Source organism: Oryzias melastigma, linkage group LG4 (assembly GCF_002922805.2).
Source record: "Oryzias melastigma strain HK-1 linkage group LG4, ASM292280v2, whole genome shotgun sequence".
NCBI lineage: Eukaryota > Metazoa > Chordata > Actinopteri > Beloniformes > Adrianichthyidae > Oryzias > Oryzias melastigma.
In genome coordinates, this window is record NC_050515.1 from 837,872 (window position 1) to 862,786 (window position 24,915).

Consider the following 24,915-nt stretch of genomic DNA (forward strand, 5'->3'; position numbering starts at 1 on the left):
TCAGTGGGATAAAGAACATTTTATACATGGGGGGGGCAGAAGACTTTGGAATGGCAGCAAATCAAAGGATCAAAAGTATTCAATTCAAATAACTTTATTTAAACAGTTCATTTAGCAGAAGTGTTAGGCTTAAAGAAGCTTTTATTCAGGCTTTCTTGATATTTGTCAATAATAGTTAAAAATACTGACCCAAAAAGTGACCCCCATCTTGCAGATGCTATGAACAAAGCACTAGTTTGCTCTAGGATTGGGAGTTTTTAGGTAATTTTTATCTACTGTCAACCACGAAAAATTCTAAATAAGCGACTATTTCTATTATAAAAAGTGATATTTTTATTCAGATATAAAAACAAGCTAAATCTGTCAGAACAGAAGATTTTGGACAACTTTTTTTTTTAAAAAACAACAGCTTTCAAGTGCGCCTTGTAGTGTGGAAAATACGGTAATTGAAAATTCTAAATTCCACCTACACTGAAAAAAGTGAAACATTGGATCAATTACTGCTCTCAAAAACTAAAGTAGCACTTTAAAGAAACACATTAGGTCCATCAGATCTCAATATGAAGTTGGATATCTGCACAAATAACGACAGGGCGGGGTCTTAGGAACAAAAGGATGCCAACTCTTTTAATGAAATAAAAGTTTTCAGCCTACAGAGGCTCAATTGTGTAGACACCATAAAATCAGAGTGAAATGAAGATGTGGCAGGCTAGTCCATTTTTTACAAAACTTCATTTCTGCAACTCAAAATGCTTTTCAGTATCTTGTGTGGCCCCCACCAGCTTGTATGTATGCTTGACAACATTGTGGCATGCTCCTAATGAGACGATGGATGGTGTCTTATGGCATTTCCTCCCAGATCTGTGTGAGGGCATCCCTGAGCTGTTGTACAGTCTGAGGAGCAACCTGGTGGCGACTAATGGACCCAAACATAATGTCCCAGAGATGTTCTATTGGGTTTAAGTCAGGGGATCGTGAAGGCCATTCAATTGTTTCAATTCCTTCATCCTCCAGGTACTGCCTGCATACTCTTGACGCGTGAGGCCGGGCATTGTCGTGCATTAGGAGGAAACCAGGACCTACTGCACCAGCGTAGGGTCTGACAATGGGTTCAAGGATTTCATCTGGATACCTTATGGCAGTCAGAGCACCATTTCCTATGCAGTAGAGGTCTGTGCGTCCCTCCATGGATATGCCTCCCCAGACCATCACTGACCCACCACCAAACCTGTCATGTTGAACCACGTTGCAGGCAGCATAATGTTCTCCTTGTCTTCTCCAGACTCTTTCACGTCTATCACAGGTGCTCAGGGTGAAGATGCTCTGGTCTGTGAAAAGTACAGGGCGCCAGTGGCGGACTTGCCAATTCTGGTGTTCTTGAGCATATGCCATTGGAGCTCCACGGTGCTGGACAGTGAGGACAGGGCCCACTACAGGACGTGGGGCCCTCAGGCCACCTTCATGAAGTCTGTTCCTGATTGTTTGGGTAGAGACATTCACACCAGTGGCCCTCTAGAGGTCATTCTGTAGGGCACGAGCAGTGCTCAGCCTGTTCCACCTTGCACAAAGGAGCAGGTATGGGTCCTGCTGAGGGGTTGAGGACCTTCTACGGCCCTGTCCAGCTCTCCCAGAATAACCAGCAGTCTCCTGAAATCTCCTCCATGTTCTGGAGATTGTGCTGGGAGACACATTAAACCTTCTTGCTGCAGCACGTGTGGATGTGCCATCCTGGAGAAGTTGGACAACCTGTTCAACTTCTGTAGGGTTAAGGAATCGGCTCATACTGCCAGTAGAGATAATTATCAAGCCAAAATCAGCACGAGTGAAAAACCAGCCAAAAAAGATCAAGAGGGAGAAACTTGAAATGACCTCCACATGTAACACCAGTCCCGTTTGGAGGGTTTTCTAATTGTTCCCACTGAAGTGCACCTGTTGTTAATTCATGAACAGCAATCCAGCTAAAATTGATTAACGAGGCCTTCAGCTGGTTAACCAACAAGAAAATTATGAGACAGGTTTAATTCAATTCATGCCAGGCCCAATAAAAAAAGAGTTCCTTTAATTTTTGTGAGCAGTGTAGATGTAATTCATTGCATTTAAAATTGTTTCTTTTTTCATCAAATTACAATGTTGATATAATGGTTTACTCAGCTTCAAAATGTAATTTGTTAAAAACAAATGTTCTTAAATGAACAAATTACAGAATTTTTGTTAATTGATCCAATATTTCACTTTTTACAGTGTAGGTGTGTGTGATACGATGGAGTTTTAGAGCAACCAAAAAAAGAAAAAAAGTAATTTCACGACTTTAAATCTCATAAATGTTTTACTTTTAATCTTGTAAATCTATTGAGTTTTAATCTTGAAAATTTACGAGAAAAAATTTGTAAATTTATGAGATTGAAGTCAAAATCCAGCGAATGAACGCCATGAGCAGAAGTAGACTGACTAAACGGTGAAAAGTGTTTTGGATTTCAACAGGAAAATTGAATGTTTAAAATGTTAAAGATACAGTAGTAGTTTCTTTGTTGGATTTACAGTTTATTCATGTTTTATTCATTGATGGTGGCTTGCAGGATCTCAGCAGGTCCTGTTGATGAAGCAGCTGTCCACTTCCAGTCATTTCTTCCTCCACAAAAGTCCAGATCTCCTCCAAATCGGTGTGATTTTTCTGTCTGAAGAGACCTAGTTTTAGGAATTTTCAATGTTCTTGTGCTAACATAACAGATTTTTGTTATTCCTCGTTGTTGTTGTGTTGGAACGGGATGCTTCATTTGGAGAAGGGGGCGTACGGAACAATGTTTACATTTTCCTTTGGTTTCTGTGCATGAGAGAATCATGACGTAAGGCGGCGAAAGGGCTTCTGGGTATGTGAATTGAAAGGGCAAAATAAAGTGGCGGTCCTGCAAATGTGTGTCACTGAACTCTTTATTTTACATATGAAACGCCTCATTACCAACACCGAACCCGGAAAGTCAGCTTCACTGATAGTTTGATTTCAAGCCACTAAGAAGTTCAGAATTTCTTTTTTTTCAACACCGATCTGGAAATAAACCTTCACAAGTTACTCCACGTCTTTCATCTTTGAGCACGGCTCTGAGAAACAGTCAGCTTTGGTTCTTTTCTCATTCATTTACAACTTTTAATCTCATAAATTTATAAGATTTTTTCTCACAAATTTACGACTTTAAATCTAATAAATTTACGAGATTAAAAGTTGTAAATGTACGAGGAAAAAAGTCACTAATTCAGCTTATGACTTTTAAAGTCATAAATATACGACTTTGTTCTCATAAATTTTCAAGATTTAAAGTCGTAATTCAGAAACAATTTTTTGTTTATAAAGTGGTCTCTGGGACATACTAGCAACCTATCTGGGGTGTCCCCCACCTCTTTCCTGAAAGGAGCTGGATAGGCTCCAGCACCCCCTTGACCCCAAAAGGGATTTAGCAGGTTTGGAAGATCCATCCATCCATTTTCTTGACCGCTTCGTCCCTTTCGGGGTCGCGGGGGTGCCGGAGCCTATCCCGGCTACTGAAGGGCGAAGGCGGGGTACACCCTGGACAGGTCGCCAGTCTGTCGCAGGGCCTCAATCACACACACATTCACTCTCACATTCACACCTAGGGACAATTCAGAGTCACCAATTAACCTATGAAGCATGTTTTTGGACGGTGGGAGGAAGCCGGAGTCCCCGGTGAAAACCCACGCATGCACGGGGAGAACATGCAAACTCCACACAGAAAGGTCCCAGCCGGGAGTCGAACCGGGGCCTTCTCGCTGTGAGGCGAGAGCGCTAACCACTTGCGCCACCGTGCAGCCCAGGTTTGGAAGATGGATTATTTATTTATTTTTTTTGTATGTGCATCTTGGATTTGCTTTATCTTGATTTTTTTTGTTATTACGTTGTTTCTATTATAAATATATCTGATGGCGTTCTTTAATATTTATCTTTTTATGGTTTTATTTTGACGGTTTTGTTTTTGAATCATTACATTTACATGTCAACTTCTCCAATTCTATTTATATTTTTCCTGCTTTTGTCCTGGGCCCCCAAAGTCAATGCAGCGCCCCTGTGGGACCCTTCAGTGAGTCGTTGCTGGAGGATTCCAGATCCATGCATTTCCCAGAAATCCACTCCGGGTCTTGCGGGACTCCAGTTTTTAAAATCCACCTCTCGTTTGGAGCGGAGAAGAACAGCGCAGCGGCGGGGCGGCAGATGACCCGGCGCAGCAGCGAGGCGCACCACAGCCCTCTAACAGATGAAAGGATGGGGGGCTTCAGCAGCAGCTGAGCGCGCGGAGCCGCGAGCTGGGGGCTGAGGGGGACACTTTCTGCTCACTCCGGCCGACTTTCACTGGATCTATTCCCCACTCCAAGCAACATGCCATTTGCCAAACGGGTGGTGGAGCCGCAGTTCCTGTGCAGGTATCAGGTCCCGAACGAGGAGGGTCTGGCTTTCGAGGATCTGGTCTCCATCAGTAACGTGGCTCTGTCTCGGACCCTGCGCCAGCTGTCGGACTTGGCCAAACATGCCTGCTCCATTTTCCAGGAGCTGGAGGTCGAGCTCACCTCCACCAAGCAGCGTCTGGGCGGGCTGCACGGCAGGCTCAGCCTGCTCCAGCAGACCTGCAACGGGCTGGACCCCAAAGAGGAGGCAGTGCGTAAGTAGTACCGGGGCGCGCGCGCTCCCACTCCCATCACTTTAGAAAAGTTTGTTGTTGTGTTATAACAGCTGAGCTACTGGATGCGCAGACGTCTGCGCATCCGGCAGCTCAACTATTATAACACGGTGCAGTTCAGCTTGTTTGTTTGGAGTAACTTGGCTATGACGCACTTAGGCGCACGCGGAGCGCGTTATCCAAGACGCACGAGGTCATCCCCGCGTGAGCGCAGCTTCCCCAGTTTAAGCAAAAATTCTCAGTCAGAGGCCAGGAGCGAGGATTTTTTTTGGGGGGGGGGGTCACCTTCCACCTGGCCACCACCTCAGCATGTTGGCGCGTGCACGCCTCTCTAGGTTCAGCGAGTCTCTGCATGCCCCTCAGACCCCTTTTGCCTGATTCCAGCTCTGATCCGTTGCACGGGGAGGGTAGTGTCATCATATGGGTGTAGCCTGGCTGGTGCAGCTGTCCTCATTCATGCTCATGATGCTGAATTATGAATGGAGAACATTGGAGTGCAGGAGGTCACCCCAACGAATTGTTTTAAAGGATGCTTTTCAAATGAATGGCGTCTCATCTGAATGACAATTGGTGTAAATGGAGCAGTGGAAAGGATCTTTGTTTTTTTGTCATCGTGAAAAATGCAGAGGCAGATGCTGACCTTTGCTGAGGTATCACGAAAGCTGTCCCCTGTGTGCACTCTGCTAAAACAGCATCAGAACTGAGGTGTGAAATCTGCATGGAAGCACGTTTTTAAAACCTGGGAGAGTTGTGGCTAAGATGAGTGGTTACAAGCTCCAGAACATCGAATCCAAAGACAAAATGCAGTGTCCTCTCCTTCATCTTCAGTTTCTCACACGCTGCAGCTCAGAAGCAGGCAGGCGCCTGGCATATGTCCCCAGGCCCTGTGTTTGGACAGCTCTCTCCCGACACCCCATCAGTGCCGGCTCTGGCTGACCATCACAGCCTTCCAGGCCAAGTGCTGCAGAGCCCCGGGTGTAAGGTTACACGGGCCCAGCGTGGAAGGGCCGCTGTAATACTTGTGGCGGCGAGTGGCTTTTCTGGTCCAGGACAGAGCACATGGCTGGCAGTTCCAGCACATTCCTTAGAGCAGCAGACGGAGGGGAAACGGCCGTCTCACAGGGCAAGGCGAGTCAATCTCAGCAGCAACCGGGGCGGACATATTTACTCACCTCTCCAGGAAGTAGGGCTGCCACAAACCATTATTTAATAGTCGACTAATTGTTGATTATTTTTTTCATTAATCAACTAATCGGCACACATCTTAACCATCATAAGCTTAAACTAGCTGAAAATAAACACAATTAAGATGATAGTTTATTAAACTTTTAATGAATCATTTAGCTTCTTTCCTTTATTTGTTTCTGGTATTTAAACAAGACTTAAATCAAATGAAGTCGACATCTGAAACAAAGGAACTATTTTTCCCAACAGATAAAGTTTTGGTCTCACTGACTCAAATACAACAAAAGTTCATTTTGTGGTGCTGAGCCCTCACTACTCAACTGCACTCTGACTCTGTGGCCCAGTCTGAATTCTTCCCTTCTCCTCCATTTGAAGGGGCATCTTTAGAGCAAGGGTGTCCGGAAAATATATATTTTTTAAATCCGACCCTCCAAGCGGAGGGATATAAAAACCTCTGTGTCGCGCTGGGAAGCGTTTTTCTTCACGTGAAAATGACTTTTTGTTGTAGCGTGACCTTTTTAAAGTTATCAAGCCACTGTTGTCATGTTTATTTGAGCACTGGTAGCTCCACGCTAAAACTAGCAGATGTATTGATGACGTCATCGAACTAAAGTGATGTTCGAATTATGAGACTATTTTTTCACAACTCTCCGTTTGCAGGGCTAAATGAAGAGGTAGGGAGAAGGGAAGAACTCAGACTGGGCCTATAATTCCAAACTGTACGATGCTCTTGATCGTAGCCAGGAAAGTTAACATTTCTATGTCTTATAGAAAGATTTGATCTCTTTTGAGAGCAGATGTTCACTTCAGCAGATGTTCAGAAGTTCCCTTTTATTTATAAATGTCCTCCATCATCAGAAAAATGAAACAAAAACACGTTTTTTTAGCGGAGTGGGTTTTCAAAGATCAGTTTTATCTTTCAGATAAGCCACTTCACTTATATTACTGCTGGAGTAGACACGAGACTCTGTTTTATTTTGAAAGGTTAATAATAAACCACCGGCTAAACATAGTTGCGCAACATTTCTCCAGGATAGAAATGAGGTCATCCTCTCGCGCCGTAAAACGTCTTTACTACGACGCTGTCGTTTGAGCGGCGTTTGCTCCTCGTCCTCTCAGGAGTTTCAGCTGCAGCAACAAATCTGGTTCATCTGAAAAGCACATTAGCTGTTTCTGCATTTCATTGACCCGCTCCGTCCATTACCGTGACTTTGATCCACTAAGTGAGACTGCACTGACGAGTCGATGTGCACTCCCTGGCAGGTCAATATGTGTCAGAGTTCCTGCTGTTGTTTCCGTGTGTTGAAACGTGATTGAAGTGAAGAAAGTCGGTCCAAATCCTCTGTCATTAGCAGAACTATAGGCATACTTCTGCAGGTCCAGACAACCTGCTGTGATATAGTACCTCTGCTAATTATAGTGCAGATTTCAAAGCTCTCATTCCTGCCCCCATCCCCTCCCCTCCGCTCTGCTCCGTCCTCCCCCTCCCCAGACAACCTTGAAGCTGCACTTGGTTGGTGCAGCTGACTCCTTCTGGTTCCAGTTTTTGCTTCTGGGCTGGAGCCCGCTCTCTCATTACCTGCGCGTTCATCTCGACACCCCACCGCCCGACCTGCATGTGAAGTGGTTTCCGCTCAACCTCCATGTCAAGTCCAGCATTCCAGAGCGCCAGGAAACCGCACTGCCTCTTGCACCCCACACATGCTCCCTAAATAGGAGTGCCGTGCTGATGTCATTAGGCGGGATGGGGGGTGACCGGAGGCTTACATTTATTTAGAAAAGGAAAAGTTTGCTAAAATGAAGGTAATGTGTGAGCTGTGGGGAGAACCCGGCCTTGAATCTCCTCCTTTTCAGGTTCAGTGCTCTGTGGGGCTGACGGCTGATCGCTCACATCCTTATTAAATACATTTCCACAGCAGTCGTTACTCTTTATGGAGTCCTGTTCGCCAAACGGGAGGACAATTAAAACCTCTTCTAAAAGAGAGCTGGTAGGGGGGGGGGCAAAGCCATCTACCCGTGACCTGAAAAGCCTGTTGACCTCCCGACACGCACACACCCCTACACGCAGGGCAGCAAACACATCCGCCCACACTGTGTCCGTCTGATTTCACTGTTTTCAGAAACTCCTTTTTTCCTGAAGGTTCTGAGATCCTATTGACTCAATGAACTGCACAAAAATAACCTCCCACGAGCGTCTGGATGGCTGCAGCCACAGACTCTGCTGGCAACCTCACGAAACTCCAAACGTCCACACCAAAACCCGCCATTTATGTAGGAAGTACAGTAATCCCCCCTTTATTCGCTTTATTCAGCTGCGGCGTCCGGCAAAAGTTTGAACCCTATAAAACTGATTCACAGCGCTCCAGAGGTCGAATTTGATCGTCAGCATCTGGATTTCCTCTCGCACTTTCAAAGACTGCGGTGCTAGCATCGTAGCCGTAATGCTAGCCGTGGGAGCTGGTCAGCTGGTCTAAGTCCCACGTCATCTCAGAAGTTTCTCGTCATCATGCTCTGCATCCAGCCCAACAAACTAGACTAAATTATAATGATAATCCTATTAATGTTTTATTTTGCCTTTATTTCTGGTGTGTTGATGCACTAATGATCCATTGACTTTGAACATTTCTTTTTTTTTTTTAAATGTTCTTGTATGTTTTCTGAGTTTGACAGTCATTTTTTCCAATAATTCATACACCACATGAACGCAGCTTCTCTCTAAATTTTCCTTTATGGTCATTTTAGAGCAACTGGCACCAAAATAAGAAGAAAAGCCACAGATTTGACTTCAAAAGTCCAAACAGAACTTCAAAACGTTGTGATTTTAAAAAGTACTTTTATTTTCAATCTAGACTGAAGTATGTTTTCATACAGATTATTTGTTAAGTCTTTGTTTTACGAAGTGGATTACCAGAATGCACTATGATTGTTCAGTCAAACTTTTGAACTTTTTGTGGCCCAGGAGAGAAACGTTTGCCCACGCCGCTTTAAAGTCACTCGGATCATTTTATGATCTATTGTGAAATCATTTCCAGTGGCCTTTTAATTATGACGTTTTCAGCATTTCTCCCTCACAAATATAATCTTTTTCAATTTTTTTATCTGATCCCGATTCATACAATTTGAATAAATAAATACTCAAAAACACAACTTTGATCTTAATTCTCTTTATATATGTCCTCCATTGTCAGAATAATGCTACAAAAACATCTAAAAAGCTCCATTTTCACTGGGATGGGTTTATAAATCAACTTTCCTGCTGCCCACATTTTACAACACTTTATCACATTCTTTTCCGTGGCGACCTGGAGAAACATTGACAGCTCAGAGGCTGTAAAAACTTTTGTCGGCTGCTTTTGGTCTCGCCGCCAGAAGCTTTTCACTCCTCACATTCAGACCGTCGTTCTGAAATAAGAGACTCCACTTCGCTTCCGCTGCCACCACAAAGACTGATTGAAGTATTACGCAACGGAGTCAAGCCTGAAGCAAATATCTGGATCTTTAGAGGAAAAAAGTTCTGCTGAATTCTTCTGATTTTAGAGCGTGAGAAAGTCTAAGCCGACATTGGAAAGGGATCTGTAGCTTCTATATTTAGCAGATCTACCATCTTTTATTAACAAATACATGCAAAGCGTTAGTGTTTCTGCAGCTTTGCTTAAGAACAATAAAAACCTTCCTATTTAGAGAGTTGAGCAGGACGGAAATAAAGATGGAAGCAGCGCCTCTGCCATGCAGGTGTTTAGACTGGGATCTGACAGGAATGTGAACTCCTGTCACCTCGCCCCCATATGTTCACGCAGACCAGCCAGGTCCAGCCTTTAAACTTTAAGGAGCTTTCTCCATCAATCACCGTGCCTGCACCCGAGCCACGCCAAAATAGGAAGCACCTGTTGGACACAAGGTTCCATGGAATCCTTTTTTTGTTTGATTTTTTTAAACATAATTCCCAACAGACATAAAATTTCCAAGCAGTTCCGTCTATCTAAGCTATGTTTATTTAAGGCTGAAAATTTGCATTTGTTGGCCTCCAGTTTCTCCTGCACAAACATGTTCGATCCAAATGTACTTTCAGTTCAGCTCCAATACTTTTATAAAAATAGTTTTTTTCTGTTTTCAGGTTATCCAAAAATGAAAAAGAAATAAAGTCCAGGAAAGTTTAACCTCTTTTGTGTTTTGCTTTCATTAAAATTTCCCAGATTAATCCAACTAAAAGAAACATATTTTACATTTGACTGTTTTTTGTTATTTTCCAGTGCCAAACAAAGCCTAGCTGGGAGATCCTGAAGGTTTACTTTTTACTGGAATTGTTAGATTTGTAACTTTTCTAAGTAGATTACCACCTTTTGAAGTTAAATGTTAATAAAATATCAAAAAGTTGAATTTTCTTAATGGTGCTTGAAGTCCCAACAGATAGAACTTTAGATCACATAGTTAGACTTGTTTTATTATTAATTATCTTTGAGATTTTTATTTCTTTGACTCAAAAACTGTTTTCTATTCACTCTCAAAGACCTGCTTGTTTCTGCATATTTAACTCCTGATGGATCGGACGTGTTCTCCCAGATACGCCGTCCTCAGAGCTCCTGTCCTTTCAGGCTCCGCCCCCTTTCATGCTCTTATCTGCTTCCTGTACCATCTTCTGTCTCAGTGATTTGTGCCTCCAGTTCAAGTGGATGAAAGCAGCTCATAAACATTTGCTGCAGAGTCGTTGAACCAGCACCCCTGACCTGGACACAGAGGTCCCAGAGTCAGACTGGCTTTGTTGTGTCCTGTGATGGCCAGACCTCTGAGTGAAGTGCTGCTTTCAGGCATTCCTGAGAGTTCTTCCTCACAAGTCATCACACTGGACTCGCTTTTTCTGCACCAGCAGTTCTGCACGCTGTAAATAAAACATTTAAAAAACCTCCAAGAAGAAAACCAATTAGATTGTAAAATTAGTTGTAAGTTGTAATAGTTGTAAAATTATATTAATATTTTATGATATTATAATTGTCATTTCATGAGTTATAAATTAAAAATGTATGAGGTTAAATTAATGATCCACTGAAAGTTTATAATTGTAAAAAAAAAATGTTATTATAAAGGCTTAGTTCTTCTAATTTCTGTCTTTTTTTCTTATAATTGGCAACTTTATTCTTGTAAAATTTTGAACATTTCCCCATTATTTTACGACTTATTTTTTGTAAAATCACAACTTTTTCATCATAATTTTACAAAATCATTTTTGTGAGAAGTTGACTTCTTCTCTCACACTTTATTCCTGTAAAATTTGAACTTTTACGACTTTATTCTTATACCTTTTGACTTTTTTCTCATACTTTACAACGTTATTATTGTTAAATGTTGACTTTTTCTCATATTTTACGACTTTATTCTGGTACATTTTTGACTTTTTTCTCATATTTTCAACTTTATTCTTGTACATTTTTTACTTTTTTCATAATTTACTATTTTATTCTTGTACTTTTTGACTTTTTCCTCATATTTTACTACTTTACTGTCGTAAAATTTGGACTTCTATTACTTTATTCTTGTACATTTTTGACTTTCTTCTCATCCTTCACAACTTTGTTCTTGTAAAATTTTGACTTTTTCCTTATAATTTATCACTTTATTCATGAATATATGTTGTATATATATATGTATATGTGTATATATAGATCTCAGATGATCTGAGGTTAGTTTAGATCATGCATTATTCAGGTTTCATTCTGCTTCAGGAAAACCTGACTTTGGTCTTTTCTGGAGGGGTTTTCCTCCCCTCCTTTGACTCCGCCTCTCTTTCTGAACCCCCCTCTCCCACCCGCATTATCCCACTTTTTTATTCTGAGATACAGCCAGTCCTCCTCCCAGCAACCCCCCCTCCAGGGACAATCCATCCTGCTAAAGCAGCAAAAAAACCCTGTTCATTAGCCGTGGATGATCTGCTCTTCATAAATCTCAGCTTTTCACTTCACAGCTGTTTGAATTAAACATTTACCGACCACCAATCAAGCCGGAAATCAATGCTTTGTACTCAGAGTAAATCTGTTTGCTTTAATAATTGATGTCATTTGGCGGCACAGACTGTGGATTGAGTTGTGAGCGTGAGGGAGCAGCTCTCTCCTCTCCAGCACCTCCCTGCCGTCACGAGTCACCAGATGTCCCTTCGGCTGCGTTTATATTATTTATCTGATTTTCTGTAAACTCCTTTACTTTCGTTTTTACTGAGAGCTGCTGATTCTGGGAGGTGTCCGCTTTGTTCAGCTTTTATCCTCAGATGATACATTCAAGGAGTCAGGAAATTCCAGTTAATCATTAATCCCTTTGCGGTGTTTCTGAGAAAAAAGAAAATCTGATTACTGATGCAAAGGCTTCCCGCTCCCCGCTCTCCTGGGACTGGAAGGGGAACTTCCACTGAAATCTGAGTCCAGGCTGCATGGGCTGAATGTATTGTTGGGATGAAGCAGGTTAGGAAACAGTTAAACTGCTCAGATTGTGACCATGACGGTAGATTTAGCCTGTGCAGAGCAGAGTCATGCTGTTGTAACCATCTCCAGTTAGTTTACAAAGCACTCCACGAGCCAAGAAACCGTACAGTCCATGTGCTGAACAGCATCCTGTGAGGATGTGCTCTGCAGCCTCTGATGGGGGCAGATGACAGTTATATCCTCCATAAAGCTGCTGGAGGGCCTCCGCTTCTTTGCTCTGATGGTCGGTCTACAGTAGCAGAGGTGCTTACAGTTCAAGAATACTTCAGTCAATCACGTTTACTTTGGTTTTGGATGCAGAGGACTAATGTATGCCCCCCCCAGCAGAGGACTTAAAGGACTTTCAACGACCTGAAACCACTTAGACTGTTAGCCTATTAATCTCCTAACTATTAAAGGAGGCTCATGTCTTTAAGCTTTCTTCCTAGAAGCATTTAAAACACCTGTATAATCCCACAGTCTTTCAGAACTGAGAAATGATGGCGGTGTAGTGGTTCATACTTTTGCCTCACCTCGAAAAGGTCCTGGTACAAATTTCAGCTCAGACGTTCTTGTGTTGAATGTTTTCCTCCTGCTTGTGTGGGTCCAAAAACATGCATCTTAGGTTTGTATTGGGCAGAAAAATATTTTTTATCGATTAATTTTACTTTGTTTTGTTTTTTTTCATCTGGATTTTTTTCCTCAGCTGCCTGATTTCCTCAGCTTTTGTAATAAAGCAAGTGAAGTCCAGGAGGGAGGAACTTGCTCAAAAACATGGAAATCTATCTTCAGTTCTATGGAACTGGTTTGATCATGTGACTCCTGACTTAAAGCAACAAATGAGACAACACAAAATGCTAGCATTAGTTTAGAACAGCTAGCATTCGATTGGAGCGGCTAGGATTTGTTTTGAGCGGCTAGCATTTGTTTGCACTGGCTAGCGCTCCATCTTTTGTGTGGCTAGCGTTCTATCTTTTGCGTGGCTAGAGCTCCATCTTTGTGTGACTAGCGCTCCATCTTTGTGTGGCTAGCGCTCCATCTTTGTGTGGCTAGCGCTCCATCTTTGTGTGGCTAGCGCTCCATCTTTTGCCTGGCTAGCGCTCCATCTTTTGCGTGGCTAGCGCTCCATCTTTGTGTGGCTAACGCTCCATCTTTGCGTGGCTAGCGCTCCATCTTTTGCGTGGCTAGCGCTCCATCTTTTGCGTGGCTAGCGCTCCATCTTTGTGGGGCTAGAGCTCCATCTTTGCGTGGCTAGCGCTCCATCTTTTGCGTGGCTAGCGCTCCATCTTTGTGTGGCTAGCGCTCTGTTTTTTGTGTAACTGGCACTCCATTATTTGTGTGGGTAGCGCTCCATCTTTGTGTGGCCAGCACTCTGTTTTTGTGTGGCTAGCGCTCAGTTTTTTTATGTGGCTAGCACTTCGTTTTAGTATGGCTAGTGCCACAGAGGTTGTATTTAGTTCCACTTTCTGATTAGGTCAACTCCCAAAGGAGACGTTAAAACAAAAGACATTTTATTAAATATATCCTATCATTTGTAATTTTTGTTCAAGAAAGCGAAGTTAGAAAAAAAGTCACTTGGAATCAGAAATTGATTTTGATGTGACAAAATCTGAGATTTGATTTTTAGGTCCTATCACCCCGCACTACCTTAGGTCAGGGGTCAAATGCGGTTCTTTTGTTCCTCCATTGTTGCTCTTTGACGTTGAAGAAAAATGCAACGTTGTTCAAAAATAAAAGGTTAGATAGTTAACTGACACAGGGTGTGTTTTTATTTTGAAAGGAACTTACATGTGCTGCAGCTTAAAGTAAAATAAATTAAAATTGTTATACATGAAGACATATATAACACTGTTATAATTTAATTATTGCATATTACTATTGCATAAACATTGTAAAGCAACATTTTACAATTTGTATTTTTCTAAACTGTGAAGAAGGACTGTGCGACTCTCATTGGGGTTTTGTCAGTAAGAACTGGACCAAATTGCTCTTTTAGTGTCAAAGGTTGCAGACTTTTGTCTTAGTTATATAGATAGTGACTTCAAATTATCCCTCGGTGTGTGTGGACTGGTGACCCAATCAGGATGTACCCCACCTTCACCTAACTGTGGTTGTGTCGCAGCATCCCTGTGACCCCAAAAGGGATCAATCGGTTCAGAAAATAGATGGACGGATGGTTTACTGCTTTGATGGAATTTACCTGGATGAATAAGAATCTAGTCTATTCGAGTATTTCCGAAGTTACAACAGGATTCTCGGGCTTCAGAGTTCGGCTTTGACATGTCTGTGCTGTCAGGCCCAGAAGGAACAGATCTAGAAATAGCTTTTATGGCCAGTCGTTGATGGGAAAAATGAGGCCTGTTGGGCGTCGCTGCATCGTAGGTTTCGTGGAGCCGATCGATCGCTCCCTCAGGCTGTGCCCTAAAACAAGGAAGTACCCTGAAGGTGTGCTGTTAGGACCTGAAAGCCCCATCTGTTGGTGCCTTTATTAGAGGCATGGACTTTAGCAGTCCTGCAGGAATACTTCTGAACTCTGTCCAAACTGCCGTGTTTGCTTGTGTTTTTCAGTGTGTGCATAACATTTTTCTATTCCTACATGGGAAATTAAGATACTCCCATGTTCACCCAACATTAGTTCTCGTTGAACATTAACTAAAGTCTCCTATAAAGTTCCAGGCGATTTATTCTCACGCGTTTTAACAGCTATGTCCTGCTATTTTGGCTTCAACTGCAGCCTTTCTAATTCCCTGGCTTACATTTGCATTCAAACTCTTCCACATGTGTGGTGTGCTCGAATCCTCACACCACTAAGTCCTCCATGTATTTTACATGTAGTCACGTCTGTATTTAGAGCTGCCATCCCATGTGTGAGCACGACCGAACTTCAGAGTTCCCACCAGCCAACAGATGGGAGTGAAGGGGAGGCCATCCCATAAAGAAAATAAACACAAGCTCAAAAAGACGTCAGGCTTGGATGAAGACATTGAAGCTCTCGTGTGGATAAAGCAAGCATCGAGTCACCGGTGACTGTCGTTCCTGCACGGAGCCCCCTTTGGGCAAACAGGCGGACTGCTCGCCAGCTGGTGGGCTGCTGGGAACTCTTAGGTTACCCCGTTGACGGACACAAAGCTGGGGCACACTTTCGAGACTCCCTTTTTCACCCCAACGCATCTCGGCTGCTCTGCAGGGAGTTTTGATCAGCAGCCAATCAGCAGCAGACTCTCGGTCACAAGGCCGGTTTAAACGAGCCCATCAGGACAAAGTCCCCCCATTCTGTTGACGTTTGTTGCCTTGGCAACACTTTGGGGAGCAATGCCAGGCACGCTGGTGACTTTTGATTGAAACACTTGCACTACATGTGTCCCCAAAGGGTTCCACTTTGCTGCTGTGTTCCTTCTCTATCGGGTTACAGGCCCCCGCAGCCCCGGCCTGTCACACTACTGGAGATGCTGCCGTTCCCATCATAAAGACCATGTTTTCATGATGAAGTCTTGTTAGTTTAGACAGGGTAGACTCTCAGGTGGGAGAGTTTTCAGAAAGGTGGATCAAAGACAACTTCATTCAGATAGGAAAACAGGTTGTAATGAAGAGCATATGCTGCCCCCGTCTGCACAGATCCAGGTTGCAGACTCGGAGCTGGGATGAAGGAGGACAAACGCTGTGAAAAATAGCTGCTTTGTTATTCTGGGCCTTAAAACATAATAAATACCCAACTGCATACTCAAGCAGATTATGAAGACTTAGCAAAAGCAACAGCAATTTCTCTGTTTTTCTTTTCTCTGGACCTGTGTGTGCGGGTCTTTTTTTTTTTTAGACCAGCTCATATCAGGTTAACTCTTCATCTGAATGTGGGAACCTGGAAGACGTGGCCAGGGCCATCTGTGACTCTGCAGATGGCCCTGCTTGTTAAAGTGGGCCACGTTGGGTTCCTGTTGTCTACCCGGGACGGGACAATGGAGATTACGGGTGTCTGATCTGTTGCTTTGAACACGGCTTCAGGACTGCAGGACACGGGGAGGGGTCCTGATCTTTGAATGCCTCTGTTTTTGGTGTCAACATCAAGGAATTATAAGATGCAAAGTCACACAGAGAGACAGTGATTTCCAGAGAGCTGGGGTTTAGTCTCAGCCAGGCTTTCCGTGACTTTGTGACGGTTTTTTCTCACCTTTAAAACGCTGCTCTCTAATTGGTTTTGTTTGCTTGTATTAGGTCAAAACTGAAAGGGGGTTATCTGTGTAATTAGAACGTTGAAGCAGCAGTGGTTGTTGTTTTTTTATAAAACCCACTCCCATTCAAATCCTCCTTTTGTTGTTTTTAAACTATTTTTGTAATGTTTTTTCTGATGATGGAGGACCTGTATAAGAAATATTAAGCTTAAAATTGCATTTCTGAGTATTTCTTTATTCAAATTGCGAACCAAGAGTAGATGAAAAAATACATAGAACTTGCTCTGCTCTGTTTTCTATTTCAATTCAGTTTTAGTTATATAGCCCAATATCACAAAACTGTTGTCTCAACGGGCTTCGCACCAATAATTTTACAAAACCATAAAATCATTTAAAAAATCTGAACAATAGCTGATTGCTAAACTAATCTAAACTGAGCATCCCTGCCCTTAGACCAGGGATAGGCAACTCCAGGCCTCATGCGCTGCAGTATTCAAGCCCTATCCATGACTGATTACCTGGTTCAGGTGTGTCCAGCCAATTAGGACATGCCAGACCACAGAGGGTTCGGGGTCTTCCCCAAGGACACTTCAACACATGGGTGGGCAAGGTGGGAATTGAACCTGCAATATTCTGATCAGAGGTTGAGGTTGCACCACGGCAGCAGCAGGTATGTTGGAAAACATGCAGGAATGCGGTCCTCGAGTCCTGTAGTCGCTTATTCCTGCCTTAGACCAACTCCTAAAAAAAAAAACAACAGATTCCGGGGGAAAAAAGAAACCTGGAATCTGGAATCTTTCCTGTTCTCCCGGAAGGGAGTGGGAAAGAAGAACAACACGTGAATTGCACTGCACAAAACAGAGGCATGGAAAAAAAAAATTGATACAGCCATTTGCATACAATGTACGTCTTTGTTTTCCTCCTCATCTGAATCAAAACTAGCTCCATTACTGCTCACCATTTCTGTTGTAGCGGTAATGTTAGGTTAGGGTTGTGAGGGACTGTAAGGTAGCAGAAGAGAGTGTAAAAAGGGATGAAGGAAAGTTGGAGGAGGCTTACATACTTCCATCCCAACGCTAACAACTCAGAGGCGAATTTCTAATGAACTTCTGCAGCTCTGCAGAAACTATGTCCTAGAAACTTTGTCTAAAAACGGGAACAGTTTTACAATAAAATAAGATGATCAGAGTGTAACTTGTGGTTAAATATGAATGCAGGTGTGTTCCCAGAGGAAAGGATTTAATTTGTTTGTGTTCCTCAAAAAATGCAAACTCACACTTATACATTTTCAGTTTAAAGTTTGTCATGTTTTCGTTTACATTTCTTCTAGTTAGTAGATTTTCTTGCTGATGCAGGCAGTTTAAGGGTGATCCATCATCTGATCTCTTTCGGTTTTTGTTGTTGCCTCATTTAAAGGTATGTCTCTCGCAGCATGATCGGGCAGCACAGGTTCGATTCTCGCTGTGTTTTTTGGCACAACAGATTGTGTGGGATTGCACAATGCTCCTCTTTTGTTTTCATGATCTCTGCCTCGAAAACACTCGGGCAATATGAGAGGCTGGGAAGCATCCAGGGCGAAGGTGTCAGAGAGCGATTTACGTCTCTGTTACGACATTCTTATCCATGAAGCAGCCCGGGAATTATGACTTCACCCGAGGGAGTCGAGCTGCCCGGGAGGTTCTGTTCTTTTACCTGCGCTTTTGTATTCAAACAATGGGGTTCAAGTTGTGGGTCCCCTGAGGCAGATCCTCAGGGTATGAATCACAGATTCACTAGATAATCGTTCCTGATCTTTATATCTGTCCATGTCATGGTAACAACCTGCGATGTCTTAACTGTAAAATACGAGCAGGCATAATTCCCTCAAGATGTGGCGGAATAGCTTACATATTTGACCCAGGCCTTTTTGCTTCTTGATCAGATCGTGTTGCACCAAAGGGCAGGCGGACTCAGATTTCAGCATGTATATTTGGAAGCCCACTAATTCCGATTTAAGGAGTCATTAATATTCCAGAGATGTCCAAACTTCCAGTTATCATCTGTGCTGTCTTTATGTTTCATGCTGGAGGCGTTTTCCTCCTCCCTGCAGACAACAGTGCATTTCTGCAGCTATAATCGCAGTGATGCATGCCTTCCCAGTGATGTCATATACAGCCGGTCATGCCAATAAGTTAGAACCACGCCGGGCTTCTGCCTTGAAAGGCGACGGGCAGCTGCGTCTTCGTCCTCCATCTGTGAAATCTATATGTTCAGCGCGGGCCTTTGTTGCTCTGTGCTGATGGACCTGACCCCAGGTCAGGTCCATGAGTCACACTGTGGCTACCCATTGTGAAAATATACACATATGCAGGTTTTGAATGCAGTCTAATTAGAAGCAGGCTCTATTGTCTTTCAGCAGCTTGTTGAAAGAGTCAATAGTTATCCTAGGAGGGACTGGAATGTAGGTGCAAAATGAAGGAAGTGGCATCCACACAGCCATCTGTCTATGTGACAGTGTGGAGACACAATCTGTGTTTTCACACTGTCTGCCGTGCTCTTTCACAAGAGCGTGTTGGTTATTCTTCACCCTGAAGCAGTGTGCACATCCGTCCTGCACTTGATTGATGCTTGTGTTTATTTCAGAAAATTATTTCTGACTTTGTCTGTTCAAACCAAAGAAAATGTTTGACTCATTTACAGAAGAAATTTCATCATATAATAGAAAATGTGAAAGCAAAACCATGGAGTGTATATGAGAACTGGACTGAGTGACCCCTCCCCCTTTGAGTCCCAAATAGGAAGTACCTGCTGGTTCCAAGAAGCCAAAATCCCATAGACTTCCATTGAGAAATAAACAGTAAAAAGTAAAAAGTGCTTTCTAAATACATTTCTTCTTCTCTGTATCTAAGGGAAGCTTTCATGTCCAGTTTCTCTACACGCTTCTTTAAGTTTGTACTATTGACTATATATGAGAACTGGACTGAGTGATTGTGATGTCACCCATAGAAAATAACGTTCTTTCTGCTCCAATCAAATGAAACCAATTCAGTCACCATGTTTTGTGTTACGGACGTTGACATTTTGGAACCAGATGTTGTCAGTATGCAGTGATTGGTCTGAGTCGGTATGAGTCAGCTGTTTTATGAGAACCACTCTGATCAATCAGGAGTGATCTTCTTGGAAGGCCACACCCCCTACCACTTTGAAGTGGACCACACGAAGTGGGACAAACATTTTGAAAGATTGGTCAGTTTGTAACTTCATGTAAAAAAATTATCAGAGCTAGAATGTTTAACGACTGAGTAATTGCTGTTGATTTCTCTATAGAAGTCCATGGCTTTATGGAGCCAGCGGATACTTCCGAGGAGTCCAGTTCTCACATGCAGTCAACAGTTTGTGCAAAGGTTTAAAGGCTGGGAGGATCCAGCTCTGACTGTTACCATGGGAGCAGCAAACTCACATCTTGCAGTGAGACTTGATGTCCATCATCCACTTCTTTTAATCTTCTGCATCTTTTGGTGGCCTTTGTTAGAGCATGTTTTGTGTCTTCAGAGACTGATTGTCACTCCGCCGGTGTTTCCTGGTGTTTGTTTAACGCATAATGACGGCTGTAAAAGTGCAGTAAATTGATTTACACGTGTAGTTTTGTAGTAGCTGCAGCGCTGCTGTGGGTTTGGCTGGGAAGAGGCGGCGGGACGGAGGTCTGTGGCGTCGCTCAGAGAAAAAAGTCCTTTCAGCAGCTCTTCACGCTGGACTGAAAATTTATGATGAGACGTCAAAACGATGTTTGATCTGCAGGCAGAAAACTTTCACACATTCGTTTTAAAAGTGCAAGTTTGTGGATAAAAATGTGAGGAATTTTCCCCATAATCCGCTGAATTATAATATTCAAAAGAAGAAATAAGTTTGCTATTTCTGTATTTTGGTGAAGCAATCAGATAGTAATATCCCTTTAATCTTGACATTCCTGAAACTCTCGGGGCTTAGGGGGTGTGGGGGGGCATTCCTCCGAGCACATGTGTGATCTGCCCATCTGGACTTTAACTTTCTTCAGACAGTGACACAGAGGAGGAAACTGGAAGTGCGATTCAGTGACTTCCCTCGTGCTCCTTGTCAGAAGCGGCACCCCAGATATGCACTTTTCACACCAAAGAGAGTGACAAGCTTAAAACCACAATCCACTGAGACCTCATTTCCTTCCACAAACAAACCGAGGAGGGCCTTTGCACAAACACGGAGAGGCGAGGATGACTGCGTGCTCTTCGGCGCTACAAAACGCACACATGTAGATCAGATCTGGCCTTGTGTCAGGGGTTAGGCTGCGTAAACGTCACCGTGACCTACACGCTGTTTTGTCATCTGAGAGCTGTCGCTGCAGGCTGCACAGTCAGGAGGAAAAAAAGCAGCCCACTTCCCAGTACCTCACTGGTTCCTGTCAGCAGTTAGTTTATAACGGGGACCAAAAAAACAGGGAATAACTGATCTATCACAGACAGATCTGTTGATCTGGGACAACGCTCGGCCCTAATCTTCTGCTGAAAGGTGTTGGCACACTTCTGTCCCTGTGAAGTTTGCTGTTGACCCGCTCAGAGAGAGATCATGTGGAAAGGCCCTGTTTCTTCTCATTAGTATGCAGTCTTAATCTGGAGCTCCGCCCCCACCGGTGCCCGGGACATCTGCTGCGTTTCTGTTGGAAATACAACGCTGCCTTTGAAATGTTTAGATTCAAAATTCTGCAGACTCAGTAAAATGCCTGTTCCGTTTTAGCTAACGATTTGTTTTTTGTTGATTAAAAAAACAGCAAGGTGGCATGAAGCTGCAACTTTGACTAAGTTTTCTTCTATATTTAATACATTTTTGGATTATATTTGATTTATTATGAATTGTTTCTGTCGGGTCCTGAGGTTGCTTTGACACTTTCCCACGATCTCGGTTCAAATGGGCAGTGAATGCTGATGAATTTCACACCATGGTTTCAGGAGAGACCCAAACACTCAAACAGAACAAATTTGCTGCTCTACAGAGGGTGATACTGCTTAAGAATAGAGCCGACCATTTGCACCAGTCCTCATCTTATAATGCATTATGTAGTCTCCAATGAGACTTTTCAACTTCTATAAATTCACATAAGCATTAGCACATTATCGGTTTGTAAGATAAATGCAAATAAAGGTCAATTATCCATATATGTTGCTACTTTTTTTTGCTGAAATGTGTTTCCTGTACACTTCTGTTTTGATGTTTAGTCTATGATGTCCATGAAATCATCTTTGGCCTGAATGAGACATAAATATGTTGGGTTGTTATAACAATCTTTCAGTTTCCCTGTCAGTTTGCTTCATAGGTTTATATATGTAAAAACATTTTAAATCTCCACCTTTTAATCTCTTTAAGGACCCACTCTGATGAAATTGGCATATTTAATGAAAATTAAGCTTCAAATTTCATTTCTGAGTCTGCAGCAGTGGAAAAAAATGCAGTTTGTAAAGCTTGCAGCTGTCATTTTTGGATCTTCAATCGACGAGCTCACTGATCCGCTCCATTCTGGTGCATCCACTTATAGATCCATGAACGTCTTTGTTTCCCTCGTCTGAGCTGGAAGGCTGTACAGCTGGATAGTCCTGATATTTTTTGCCATTTTTGTTTCACCGGTAATGTTAGATTGGGGGTGTGGGGGGCTGTAAGCCATCGGGAGAGCATATAAAAAGAGAACTCTAAGTAACGGGTGACGGGACGTGGGGCGGCGTTGCACTTTGCCAACAACTTCAACCCTCTCAACTCAGTGATTAACCTCTAATGAACTCCTTATTTCCAAAATAACAACAGTTTTATTATTATTATTATTACTTGTGGCTAAAAACAGCATAATCATATATAAAAAAAAACTTTGAAAGTAGAAGAAAAGAGGATTGGAACGGGACTTTAAACACCACCTGAAGCTTACCTGTTCTGTCATGTGGTGTTATGCCAAGTTTTGACTGAATTGGCAGGAGTGGCTACAGCCAGAGCAGAAACTGAGAACTAATGGTTTGAAGGGAAATAAATTCAGTGGTTGTCAGAGAGGACGCGTGACTTTTACAGCCGTAAACATAGACGGGATTGAGGGACTTGATGGAACTGGTGACCAGAAAAACTTTGCTGCATCAAAACATATGGAAGTTTTTCTGTTCCATCAATTCTGAATTTTTTAAATCTTTGAATTGAAATTCAATAGAAAAAAAATGTAATTAATTGAATTTTTTCCATTAAAAATTAAGAGTTAGAAAAAAATTCAGAAAGAAAATTCAGTGATTTAAAAATTCAGAATTGATGGAACAGCTGCCATAAAAACACATCTTTGTTTGTTCGTTAATAATAAACTGTGTTGATTGATACATTTTTGACAATTAGACGGAGTAAATGTGTTTATTATGAACTTACCCGCCATCTTCTTAGTTCTCATTGGGTTTTTGGTTAATCCCATTGTGGAATATTAAGTTCATTTTTGATTTTGTCGACTGTATTTTATCTTTTAAACACAAAAAACTAATATTTGGATATAGTTTTTGAATGACAATTTTGACAATATCAGCACTTTTTTATTATTTTACTTTGTTTTCTGCTCTTTATTCTGTGGAAAAGTCCTCTGCATTCACACTGAAGTGAACCGCACCAGAGTTCACTTATTTACTGCTCAAACAAAGAGTTTCAAACCTGTTTTCAGTTCCCATCACCTCATACGTTTTTTTTTATGATTATATTATATCATATGAACATATACAGCTCCATGGCTGGATCTCCTTTATTAATGAGTTCACTTTAAGTCAGCCCGGCTAAGTTCTTCCACACTGGGATCCTTCTCAGCCTCTTTTCCCGACAGCTACTAAAGATTTGCAGAAAGAGGGAAGAAATTCTATCTAGGCTTTCACTCAAAAGTTAATATTCGAACACAATAAATCCTACAACTTCCTGGATTTCCTCGCTGACAAATTCAGGAGTACTTCATGATGTCACCGTTCCCGTCCAGGAAACAGACACAAATAATCCCCTAATAAACATTTCCATGTGTGCAGATCATGTTCAAGGAGCTTATTCTCAAAGTAACCTCAGTTCTTAATAACCAGGATGTTCGTCAGCAGTAATCTTCTGATCCGTCAGCTGCTTTTTAGCATCCCTGGCGCATGCCTTCTCATCTCACAACCCTCTGGTTCTCAGTATTGCAGAAAAAAAATCTCTGGAGCCTGAGCGCGGCGGCTGGATTTCCAGTGAGGCCTGCCAGCGAGGGATAAGCTCAGCGCTCGCAATGATGTCGCTCAGCCTCGGCCGCATCGTTGATGTGATTACCATCTCAGACATCATTGGCCAAATTACCACTCCGGTTCCCAGAGCCTCTCCATCTCCGCCTGTCTCACATGATCAACGGCGGGCCGCTCTGGCCTCAGAGCGCCTTCGTCAAACCGGTGGAGCCAGGTTCACCCTGATGTGATGCCCACTGGAGCCAGACTAATCACAGTCACTCCCAAGACACATTCCCACAGTGTGTGAGCCTCTCATTCAGACATGGATGAGTCTCCTGCAATGTCAGAAAGGTTTTGCTTTTTCCTCCTCCTCACAGCCCCTCTTTCAGCCTCGGCTTCCGCTCTGATCTGAAACAAATGAAGTCCCTCATTTTACTGCACGTCTTCTTCAAGGGGAGCCTATTATGCTCTCACGGAGCCACAGGAACTACACAAGTGGCTTGTGCACAAACGTTTGGTGTCTCTAAAAGCATTGTTGGCTTTTCAATGCTCTCACATTCCTGCCGCTCTCCTGACCACACAAGAAGACTAATGCAGGCGAGCGTAAGAAGAAGAACTTTTCCAGTTTTCAAATATTTACCCACTTCTTCTTTGGAGTGTGCAGATCTGAGGCATCAGGAAGAAGATTTACGAGCCTCTGATAGTGTTTCGACTCTCGGAAGTTGAGGAATTAGTTTTTAATTTACGATCCCAATTAGCCGAGCCAAGAGAAATTGTTTGGAGCCTCGAAGGCGAAACCCACACAAACAAACCAAAGGAGTCCTTTGGCAGATAAAAGCTCATTTATGGGCGGGGGTCATGCATAGCTGAGTGGCGGCTGCTGAGTCTGGGGTCTTTCACATGGGGGAAAGGACATGGTTCCACCCCCCAACCCTGCCCAGGCACACATTTCTCCTCTCATTAGGTCTGAAGGAAGCCAAATTCTTGACTTTCCACAGGCTCTGAAAGCAAAAAAGAAATCCACTTAAAATAAAAGTCTACTTTTGATTGCATGAAAATGCATTTGAAACCTCAAAATCATTCATTCCTTGTAGCTTGGAGCCTTTACAGTAACTTTTATGATCAGCTTTAAATCATTTTGGATTCCCTTAAGTTGCATTTTCAGGCAGAAACTTGATCTGCACATCCTGAACGACTGGATTGACATCACTTTATGATATATTTGGTGAGACTTGAGCAT

General features: G+C 42.8%; 1 protein-coding gene across 2 annotated transcripts in view; it reads left to right on the plus strand.

Moving 5' to 3' along the window:
* The first annotated feature begins 3,833 nt into the window (after positions 1–3,833).
* nhsa (Nance-Horan syndrome a (congenital cataracts and dental anomalies)) overlaps positions 3,834–24,915 on the plus strand; it is a 63,106-nt gene continuing 42,024 nt past the window's right edge. For both annotated transcript variants that reach the window (XM_024279071.2, XM_024279070.2), the window contains exon 1: positions 3,834–4,664. In XM_024279071.2, coding sequence (XP_024134839.1) covers positions 4,385–4,664 — 280 coding nt within the window. In that variant the 5' untranslated portion in view covers positions 3,834–4,384. The remainder of the gene's footprint in view (positions 4,665–24,915) is intronic.